Source organism: Thermobia domestica, chromosome 13 (assembly GCF_964235325.1).
Source record: "Thermobia domestica chromosome 13, izTheDome1.hap1.1, whole genome shotgun sequence".
NCBI classification, from domain to species: domain Eukaryota; kingdom Metazoa; phylum Arthropoda; class Insecta; order Zygentoma; family Lepismatidae; genus Thermobia; species Thermobia domestica.
The window spans coordinates 26,113,257-26,125,380 of record NC_137466.1 but is presented as its reverse complement, the minus strand read 5'-3'; the positions used below and the strand labels follow the sequence as shown (position 1 = coordinate 26,125,380).

At 37.2% G+C, this 12,124-nt stretch overlaps 1 protein-coding gene across 1 annotated transcript in view; it reads right to left on the bottom strand.

The window, feature by feature from the left end:
* Positions 1–12,124, bottom strand: part of Faa (fumarylacetoacetate hydrolase) — an 87,443-nt gene that overhangs the window by 30,679 nt on the left and 44,640 nt on the right. Inside the window, exon 5 of the mRNA XM_081735553.1 lies at positions 8,502–8,752. Within this exon, the coding sequence (XP_081591679.1) occupies positions 8,502–8,752 (251 nt within the window). The remainder of the gene's footprint in view (positions 1–8,501; positions 8,753–12,124) is intronic.

Sequence of the window (12,124 nt, the reverse complement as noted above, 5' to 3'; positions counted from 1 at the left end):
TGTAATCCAGCTCAACTGGAGGCGAGATAATGTGATGAGGAACGGCCATGACAGTCTGTACACCGGATTCAAGGCTTGGTCGTAATTCGCAGCCCATGTTAATTCTCTTAGTAGGTCCTTTCCTTCATAGCCTTGGTGCTACTAAAAACGCAACATTGTGTACTGTAGCTCAGAAGAAACGGTTGTTAAACAAGTTATTGTTATAAATGTTATTTGAATAAATATAAAAATTATAACCATACATAATAGCGAAAGACCAGTTCTCACAGCAAGAACTACTATATGGGAAATATTTAAAAAGCATGTGTGAAGCTCCTTTCCTCCTTGGTTACGCACTGCAATCGAAGTGTAATAATAAGAATCACGGTCAACTCAGAATTCAATTTACACTCTTCAACCGTTTCCTTATATTTACCATTTTATGACTACAAAATAAGAAGTTGAAATATTATACAAATGTCCTCCTGCATCTCTTAAGCCGGTTATGCATCATCAAATATTGTATCAAATGTTTCAGCACAGTAGAATTTGGATGTGTACAATACCAATTAGTATGCAACTTTTGGGTTGGTTACGTTTGATACAACTGTTCTAAAATAGAACATCTAACATTGCATCAAACAAACAAACGAAAATCACTGTGCCTACAAGCAGCATTCTGTTTTCTATAACTGTAAACCTAAAAAATTATTACAATAAATACATACACAAAGAAGGCTTGGAAGAAACTGTGGCTGAAGTTAGGTTGGCAAGGTCAGAGCCCACAGGCCGGTGAGCGTTTACATTTCACATGCACAGTTCATATTTCCAACTGCTTCTTTATTTTAGCTCATTACCAAATATTTACTTAACTATCTTGATATAGAAGGTGAGGTGAGGTGATTTTAGTTTAGCGTCCCGTTCAGCAGCGAGGCTATATGAGACGTGGACCTACTGATTAACGTGGAATCCGAACCACATGAGCTCCCGCCGGGAATTGAACCCGGGTCTCCCACGCCAAAGGCGCGTACGCTAACCGCATAGCCACGAGGGAGCTCTTGATATAGAAGCATACGCACGTTTGGGGTAAATACTTTTTCTTAGCAACATTAGATGCTACAAGTTTAAAATGCATGAACTGCTGCAATGAAAAATCATTGAACCTCGAAGTCCCAAACGGGTCCATTGGACCCATACGACTTTTGGTTTATTAATTACAGAGTAAGTTTTCGTGAGTGGTCGCTAATATTCCGTGACTTTTTCTTTATGGTGCTCCTCTCCCATGTCTTCAGAAATGCTTTGTTCCTTTAAGTCAGGGGGTATACATAAAAATTATAGCATTGTGTACCAGGTGGGTCCAGTGGACCCACTGTATACTTTAAATAGGAATACTGGTTCAAATTTTGTTTAGATTTACATTGTGGATCATAGATGGCAGAATTAACGTTAGCGTGTTCTTTATTCTTTTTTATCAGTATTATGTTTAAAAATGTTTTACTTATAAAGGAGTTTAATGCAGTTTTAGTAAGTTTTCCTAATTATTCCTCTTTTATGTAATGTCTACTGGGTTATGGTGTTTTCTCCCTGACACCACCTCTCAGGGGCATATTATAAATTTCTACCTATCATAGATTCTAAACCAGCCAGTGCACGTTTCACTTTAGTCATTGGATTTAGTGTGTGAGGATAATGGGACGTGGCGGACTTTCCGATAACGATATACTCAAATGTCTGTTGGCAGAAGAGGAGGATTTTTTTGGTGATTCGACAGATGATGGAGAAGTGGACTGTGATTTATTAGAGTTATCTGCAAGTGAGAGTGATTTTTCTTATGTTAGTGACAGCGACGTGCAAGATGAAGTTATTTTCCGCTCTAGAAGTGGCTTAGAACATTGGAATTTAGTACCCTTCACTACTAGTCGCGGACGTGCTGGTGCTGCCAATGTAACTAGAAAGGACCGTGGTCCTAAACACGGTATGCTAACAGGGAAGATGAAGATTAATCTGCCTTTTGTCTATTTTTTCGTAGGAACATTCTGGAAACAATTTGCAAGTGGACTAACAAGGAAGGTAGGATAAAATTTCCTCGTGAGTGGAAACCTGTTACTGTTGAGGAACTTCAGAAATATATCAGCGCGCTAATACTTATTGGGGTATACGAATCAAAGAATGAAGAAACTAGGCAGCTCTGGAGTAAGGAAAACGGTCGACCTATCTTCAATTCCATTATGAGCAGGAATCGTTTTCAACAAATCAATTCTGCTCTACGTTTTGATGATGCAGAGCTCAGGCGCCAGAGTACACCTGATGATAAACTAGATGCAGAGCTCAGGCGCCAGAGTACACCTGATGATAAACTATCTCCAATTCGTGCAGTGTTTGAAGAATGGGTTAAAACTCTACAGGACGCTTATATTCCCGGAGATAACATGACGGTGGACGAACAGCTTGTGACTTTTCGTGGACGTTGTCCCTTTCGGCAATACATACCAAGTAAACCGGGTAAATATGGAATAAAGTTCTGGGTTATTTGTGATAGCACCACAAGCTATGTGTGAAAGATGCAAATATATAGCGGAAAAGTCCAGAACAGGGAAGAGAAGTCAATCAAGGGGAAAGAGTCGTTCTTCAATTGACGGAAGAAATTGCTGGAAGTAGTAGAAATATTACTGGGGATAACTTCTTTACAAGTCTTTCTCTTGCACGTAAATTGAGGGAACGAAAACTCACCTACGTCGGGACTATACAGAAGAGTAAGTCAGAACTCCTAACTTCATTTACCAAAGCAGATAAAAGTAGGGCTGTAGGAAGCAGTTTGGATTCCAACAGGATGCAATGATAGTTTCGTACTGTCCAAAGAAGTACAAAACTTACTCTTCTGAGTACAATGCATAACCAGTCTGAAGTTGACACTTCTACAGCAGAGAAAAAGCCAGAAGTAATCCTTTACTATAACAAAACGAAGTCTGACTTGGACACTATGGATCAGATGACCCGCTGTTACAGCACAAAGCGAATGACAAGGAAAAAATGAAATGAAATCTTTGAGTTTTACGTCCCACGGTTATGCCGGTTAGGCTAAAGGAGACGGTGATGATGAGAGATGAGTGAAATGGTGGAATGAAGAAAGTGGGAGGAAACGGGAGAACCCCGAGAAAACCCACGAGCACGGTGTTTGTCCACCACAAAGTTCACTTGGCGGAGGCTGGGATCGAACCCGGGACCCCAGGCACCAGAGGTGAACGCTCTACCACTGAGCCACCGCGCCCCCCGCGAATGACAAGGAGATGGCCTCTCGTAGTATTCTTCAACATGACTGATATAAGCGCACTCAACGCTTATATTATATTCTTATCACTACAGAAGAAAGACAAAAGGCAGAGATTGAAACGCCGCAACTTCCTGACTTCCCTCGGCAAAAAATTGGCCCATATTGGAGAAGACTTTCCACAGAAGAGAAGTCACACAGAAACTGATCAGCTCACGGAAAAAGAGTCATCCAGAAAGAAAGCTCTATGCGGGATCTGCCCATCAAAACGGGATCGCAAGACAAGAACCTTCTGTACCAAATGCAAGACAAATGTGCGTTCTGAGCACAACAGAGTTATTTGTGAAAAATGTTTCGTACACTAACCTTAACAAATGCAAAAGAAAAGGCAAAGGGATCGGTTTTTTTTTTCTTTTTTAAGCAAACATTTGCTACTTGTAATCAAATGTTATTATGTGTATGTAAAAGGTTGACTACTTCATTATGCGAAAAATTAGAACTTCTATTTGAGCTCATATAAAGAAATAGTAATACTGCTAAGTTATCATATTCTTAGTGTACGGTATAACTACGATAACTACGAAGTGTATTTTATTAATTCTCATAAATACATTGCAAAAACGACATTCTTAAGTGTTTCGTTGTTCATTTTCTCCCAAAAATTTAATTATATGTCTAGATGGTCTTAATATATTACTGTGGGTCCATTGGACCCGACTGGTACACAAAGGTATAAAAATATGTCTGGAGTTCCAGAGTTAATAAATGTATTTATTTTTTACTATTCAAAGATATTAATTGGTATGATGGGATAAATCACTGACTTTTCTTACAGTACATCCTCTATAGGTATGAATTCAATGAAGGTTTAAGGGTTCAACTTCCGCTTACGTCCCGTAGTTTTTCACTCTCTGAATTTTCATATTTTCAGGTAACCTGACAGTTAAATCTACAGATATGTTTCTCTCTCTTTAAAATGGAAAAAGCGAAATTAAAATAACTGGATGAAATCAGGTATGATGGAACTTGTAAATATGAAACAGCAATAAAAAATGAATCTTATTATTATTATTATTATTATTATTATTATTATTATTATTATTATTATTATTATTATTATTTTAACAAATATACAGGGTTAGCATAACTGATTCATTCGTTTTGAAAAGCTATATTTCAAAAGTATTACACGTACACACATGAGAGATATACGAAAAGAATGGCAAACTCACCAAGTTTATATTGTGTATTCCAGGTGGCAGCACGAGTCCATTATCTTACCGATTTCGTAAGGCAATACGAGCCAAGTACCTGTCGAATATGGAAGGAAAGCAACAGGGTTGGCTGGTTTAAACCAAGGTGGTTTAAACCAGCTGGTTTAAAAAAAACTGGTTTAAACCAAAAAGCGAAAAATGTTCGTAAAAGTGTGTGTTCGTAAAATCTTGATGGACACACATTTGTGGGTTATCACGTTTCACTCCCGTATATTATTCGTATTATATTCAGACCTAAATTCCCCATTCATTACTCACAGAGATTACACTACAAAAACAACTTTTTGTTTTGTATAAGTTCACGAATGTTTCTTATGTGATTTTTTATTGTTTATTATTATTATTATTATTATGCAGTTGCAATCAAAGAAAAATTCTAATATTGTTTCGTTCTAATAATGTTTACTATTGAAAAAATACATCGAAATGCCGTACTTTTGGGGGGAGAGGGGGGTTATACAAACCGCACGAGAGGCATTTATTGAAATCAGAAGTATCTTTGATATCTATTTATGTATAAATGGGTCAAAGTGCACTCAAATAATTCGTATCTTTATTCACTTTTCGTACTGATACGCCAATTAAGTCGTTGTATTTCTTTAACTTGGACTAATAAAAGTCGTACTGAACTAACTTGGACTAAGTTAGTTCTTCTGTACTCTGCAGTATTTTGAAATTGTCCATATGTAAATCTGTATAATGGTTTCACTTGTTCAACTATTTATCTTTTTGTCCTTCTGAAATGACTCTTGACAATTATATTAACAAGTATGTAAAGATCAGTACAACGTATTTTTATCAGCAGTCCTTCGTGAGTGAGTCAGCAGACGTATCGCAGTTGTGGCCAATTAGTCCTTGTTTCAAGTCCAAATGAAGGAAAATTTCCCTCGGATGTAAGCCGAGAAGCGGTTGGATTCCGCTTTAAGCGTTATGTAACCCCTTCCAACATAACCCGGTTGTTGCATAATAACACCAAGGCGAAACAAACTTATTTCTGTCCATATGTGATATAAATAAACAAATAAAAAAAAAAACTGGTTTTTTAGTTTTTTCAATAAAAACTATGGTTTTTGCCAACCCTGGAAAGCAAGAAAAAAGACGTCGAGTACCATCTGGACGTGTGTCGTGTCACCAAAGGGGCACATATTGAACATTTGTAGAGGGTGTATAAACTTGGTGAATACGCAGTGTTTACTAATCACTTGTAAATATTACGAACATGCAATAATAAAATATTACACAGAAATGAATAATAGTTGAGGTGGTGGTGATTGTAGTGCTGATGTTAGTGAGAAGTGGAAAAGCCAAATGTAAATCTTCACCATGGAAGTTAATGCTCTGAAATTGTACATAATTGTAGGGTACTATCTCAATCACGGCAAAGACAAAATTATAATAGACAAAAATTGCACTATAATCAAGTTCCTGCATCTTCAATGGATCCACGAAAAATTGTCAGCTGTATATTGAAGAATGGTGTCATATGATACTGTCCAGTAACGAAAAAGAGAATTCAAAAGTGGGAATGCTGGTACACACGATGACATAAGAGGACATCCATTCAAAACAGAACCAAGCGTCGTGATGAACGTGGAGTACTTGTGCTTAAAGATAAAAGCGTGACAAGATCCTATGGCATCTTGCATATAAGCAAGATGCTGCAAGGTTTTCCACGTTGTCTCATCTTTCACAAACATCAAACTGTACAATGTACATAAATCACTCTAGATCTACAGAACAAAAATGGCAGGACTTTTCAAGCAGATTAGCGACCATTGGCAAAAGCTGGGTATATACGGAATGGATTCTGAAATGATAGAAATGAGCAAAATATGGAGACCGGGTTCGATTCCGGGTAGAAGAGCCTTAAAATCCCAACGCACTACAATAGTTCGGATTCCATCATACACTGTAGGTTCACATATAAGCCGAAAGAAAAGCTAAAGCCAAACTTTAACCAACCGATCTAGTCTGCAACAGTTATCCCGCAAGGTCATATTATTCATGCTTTGATTACTACAAGAGAAGATCTATAACAGGAGCATACTGTAAGTACTTGATGCAAAAATTACGAGATCTTGCCATGAAAAAGATACGGGATTTCCTATCAAAAGATGAGTGCTACTACCTTACACTGAAACTTCACACTTTGTAGAATAAACAGCCACTTTCATTTCACGTTTTGGCTATGAATCACTGAAGTATCCACTATACTCACTCCACCTGGCGACTTCCGATTTCTACCTCTTTCCAAATTAAAAAAAAAAAAAAAAGTTTATGAGGAAAAAATTTCAACGTTGGTGAAGCCATTACAGAGGACTTTGCCGCCGAATCTGAAGTTTTACGACTCTAATATTGAAGAATTGTTCTATGTATATATGAGGGAAGTGTGTGAGCTTACGATGTGCATATATGAAGAAAGAAAGATCCAGTGGACAAAATTTGAATTTCCTAGCACATCCGGATTATCAATTACAGAAGTATGTGATTATTGATATAATAGAGGAAAAAGTGTGAGTGTTACCAAAATAAAGAAAATGAAATCTTTAAGTTTTACGTCCCACGGTTATGCCGGTTAGGCTAAAGGAGACGGTGATGATGAGTAATGAATGAAATGGTGGAATGAAGAAAGTGGGAGGAAACGGGAGAACCCCGAGAAAACCCACGCACACGGTGTTTGTCCACCACAAAGTTCACTTGGCGGGGGCTGGGATCGAACCCGGGACCCCAAGCACCAGAGGTGAACGCTCTACCACTGAGCCACCGCGGCCCCCTACCAAAATAAAGAGAAGGTGAAGTGTGTTACATATGGTAAGATAGAGAAATGACAGTAATATAATTATTTTGTCATTTCTGGTATGTTTAGAAGTCACTGAGTTGAAAATGGAAGAAGTACTCAGACGACCGAAAACCAAATCTTCAGTTGGTAGTAAAGTTCAAGACATTATATGTCATCATTTCTGATAAACCTCAACTGTCACTTGGTTACTGACGTATTTACATATTTGAATATATTTTCTCTATTTAAAATCTTTACTGATCTACAGAAATCTATTTCCCTGACTTTTGGCAGGAAATTCCCGTCTTTTATGACAGGTGTCGGATGACGTTAACACATAAATAAGGAATACATAACAGTGCATATTTATATATGAGAATTATTCTATAGAGATAAATAATAATCAATTGCTCATACGTGCATTCCACTTATCTTCCATAAAAATAGGTATTATAACGGTTAGCTAAGCTGAAAGTGGTGTACAATTTATGTTAGAAAAATATATTTTATATAATTTTCCTGGCTTTCCCTGATTTCCAGTTTTTTTTTTTTTTTTTCTTTCAAGCTTCTCTGACATGCACAATTTTCCCTGACTTCTGTGACCAGTAGGAATCCTGCAAAATAGAAAGAGAGCAACTGTTCTTTACTCCCCAACATTACAAAAGTCTTTCATTTATTATAACTTCTTGCCATTGTCCAGGAATGAGTTAGAAAGTTGAGATTTGTGGTGTTCAGATCTCCCTAGTAATATATGCAACATGATTGACAATTTCGGGAAATGCCAGAAAATGTCTTTTTAGTTTAGAATGGTACTGAATGTATTGAAGATTTAATCGAGAACGTGTCACTGACAGGACATTCGTACGGTTCAACTGACTGTAGCTGAATTGAGGATATATACCTAGGTGTGTATATATATATATATATATATATATATATATATATATGCGAACAATCTAATTCTCTAATTCTCGTCTTTCCTTCTATTACATTACACTACCGTAACACTAAGCAAGTTTTAAATTTAAATCAAGGACTAATGTAACATGACAAGGATTTTAGGATTTCTTTTGGCAGGTAGTGTTTGCCTATTTATAAAATCATACTCCAATATTTCAAAAAATGTTTACGACTATCTTGTTATTAAAATATTCTTTCGCTATATTTATAATTTTGCTAACAGTATGTTTCTTGTACTTACCACTCCAATCATTCATAAGAACCATTCCAAAAATGTGATCTTGTGCTTTCGAAATTGGAATGGGTTCTCCAAATTTGTTCGGTGTTCCGACAAAAAATGCCATTTCAAGTTCAAAATCCATCAATCTACATGGGCCAAATACTGGCGGTTCATTCTCTACAGGGCACGTCTGACCATTGGGACGTCTTATAGGAGTACCTGATACTACTACAGATGATGCTCTTCCATGGTAGGCCACAGGTATGTATTTCCTATACGGCAAATTAAAAGCTGTTAACTAGCCTGAAGGGTTTAAGAGAATGATATTAATTACTACTTGTTCCGTCATATAGAACTACCAGTTAAAACCAGCAGCAGCGGCTAAAATCAACTACTTCTATGAGTGCTGGAAAGAAATAGCACAGAAAAACGATCCTCTCTTGTACAAAACAATACAATATTTTGCTTCGTCTTATACTCCCATTCGTACATGAAAGAATCCGTTTAAAAATGGTAAAGGAAAACAGGTATAAAAAAAAGGACAAAAACAAACTTTCAACTGTGTATTTCAATGTACGGGGTATAAATATAGAGATCTACAGTTTGTAACGTGCGGTTAAAAAGAAAAATATTTGGAGATAATTTATAAATTTTGGTAATTTGATGATAAAATTTTTTTATGTGATATTTTTCCACAGAGGAGTTTCCAACCCTGACAGTGCACTAGTGGCAGAGGGAGAAGACTGTTTCCGTCATTCTGGTTGAATATCGGTAGCGGTGCACATCAACAAATGGAAAGGAGGATAAATGGTCCACATGAACTGCAAAACGTCTATTAGTTACGAGTAAAAGAAAGATATTTCGTCAGGATGATTTAGTTTATTTAATTAGTTTATGTGCATTTATAGTAAGGTTATTTGGCAGAAGTTATTTTGCGAGTCGTACTTTTTTTTTTTTTTTTCGAGTTTGATTACAAGCGAAAACACGAGGGATTTGTCGAGCAGGGTGAATGCCCTGAGTGTGTGAGCTTTGGCAAGTGCTACTTTTATTTTATTTATTTATTTTTTTTAATATTTGCTTTTTTTTTTCGTTACGTTTGTTTAATGTTGTGTTGTTTTTGTGACTGGTTTTATGGACTGTTTGAATGGAGGAGTGTGTGCGTGTGTGTGTGTGGCACTCGCGATAAGAAATAGATTTGCTTTTCTTTCTCTCGTTTTGCCCTTTGGCTATTCAAGAGTTTTGTAAGTTGTTCACGGTTCCGTCAAGGACGTGTTACGGGCAATAATCTTTCTAGTATTAGATTTGTATCGAAGTTGTTTGAGGCCCATTCATTCTTTCTCCCCATTTCTTCGTTATATATAGAGAAGTCCCATCACTCGAAGAAGTATCACCACTTATTTGTTTAAATCAAGTTTGTGTAGAGAGAAGGAATATAATAAATGTATTATTTATTTAATTTAAAGGAAGTACTAGTTTTTTCCTTTTTGTAAAAATAAAGTTCAATACTCATCCTAACTAATAATGATCTGCACTAGCTCCGGCCTGTAGTCTCTTTTCCCGTTTCTGATTCCTTGTTGTATTCCTATTTCTGAGGTGCGGGTTTGGATCAACCTTTCTCAGGAATGGGAGTACCACTTGGGTTAGATTGGAGGAGGAAGGTTACAAGTTCTAAGCGGAGGTTACAAGTTCTAAGCAAAGATTTCAATTTCACATTACGTATCATGCAGGAAAATCTTAAATGCATTAATCCTTACTTCAAGTGATCTGTCACTCGTAGACGAATAAAACTTGCCAATTTTCATTAAAATATCGGCTGGCAACTTTCATGCCAATTAAAGAAAGGAGGGTCAAATGCAGAATGTAAAAAGCAAAAGGAGGCGCATAAGAAGCAGATTACTCTTCAAACAGCTTACATTGTAATATACTCGTACCATTTTATAGTAAATTCTACATAACTCCTTTTATCCTTTACCATAAGTTAAGTGAAAAGGAAACAATATGCAACCTGAAAAATGGTTGTGAAATCCTCTTTATTCGATGTGAATAAAGAAGATAGTGTAAAATCGCATGAACGCCTCGGAAGATGTAAGAGTCAACCCATTGAAATTACCATCAATGGTGCAAAAACCCTAATACCAAAAGCTATGCATGCAAACTGCGCATCTTCCCAAAACAAGTACAGACTGCAAATGTTTTTCGATGACTATTTGATTCAACAGTCATGAATCGCGAGGGATGGAAAATGAAATGAAATTTTTGAGTTTTACGTCCCACGGTTATCCCGGATAGGCTAAAGGAGACGGTGATGATGAGAGATGAATGAAATGGTGGAATGAAGAAAGTGGGAGGAAACGGGAGAACCCCGAGAAAACCCATGCACACGGTGTTTGTCCACCACAAAGTTCACTTGGCGGGAGCAGGGTTTGAACCCAGGACCCCAAGCACCAGAGGTGAACGCTCTACCACTGAGCCACCGCGGCCCCCGAATTGCAAGGGATGGATTTGTGTTTTGAAGGGTTAGAAGTTTGTGGAGAAAGAAGCATTCGAATATTAAATGAGTGAATAAGAGATGTTCATGATTTGCAATGCGAGCTAGAAGCTAATGAGAGGATATTTTTCATATTAAGCATACAGTCTCCAACTCGAGCATAAAGCGCCTAATTCTTGCATCCTCTAATACTGATGCCTTTGTGCCTTATATTATTACTAGAAAGACTTCAGAAGCCATGGATTAGTAGAATTATGGGTATTATGTGGGGCTTTTGCTGAATGTTTGCGGAGTCCCATGATTGATGTCTTACCGGCAGCTCACGCTCTAACTGGATGCGACACTATAAGCAAGGTTGGCACTAAGCATTCTGCTGTTACCACTGCAAAGAACATAGCACAGTATCTGACTGAATTCGCAAAAGAAAAATTGTCAAACTATGATAATGTCTGCGTAAACCTTTTTAGTGCAGATGATGTCAAGTAAATTCTCATCGATGGGTTCACCAGTATCATCGCATGAAGCGTATGGATTTTTCCAAATTACTGCCAACCTCATCTTCGATACATCTTCACATCAGAAGAGCTTAGTTTCAGTGCTAATAGTGATACCACATACTTGATGAAGCCATAGAACTCGACCCATCTCAGTATGGCTACACAGATAATGATGGCGAATAATTCCAGAAATGACACTTGGAATTATTTCTATCGACCACCTATTTCCTTGCATCTGCGCAAAACTCTGCAGTTGTGAGATCAGTGAATGTAAAAATCCGTTCACGTAATTTTGATGTTATCGAGTCACGTCTATTTGTACAAATCACATCTATGTGCACCTATTCATATAAAAAATGTATATATTCTAAACTAAATAACACCTTAATATCACTTTATTTGTTTATCGATTGCAATTGTATTCCAACTTAGTGTTGTACAATACGAAGCAAAAAACCTGCAACATGAAAGTTTAAGTTCATTGTGAAACTACGCCAACAACATAGGCAACCAACCTAACGTCTTTGTGGCACTGATCACGCCAGGATAACCTTCGGCTTCGTCCCCCTGCACACTTCGTTTGGAGCAAGAAATTCATAGACCACGTGACTACAAATCACAAATTTCTCACAAGATGGAGTAATAGATTGAGGTTCTTC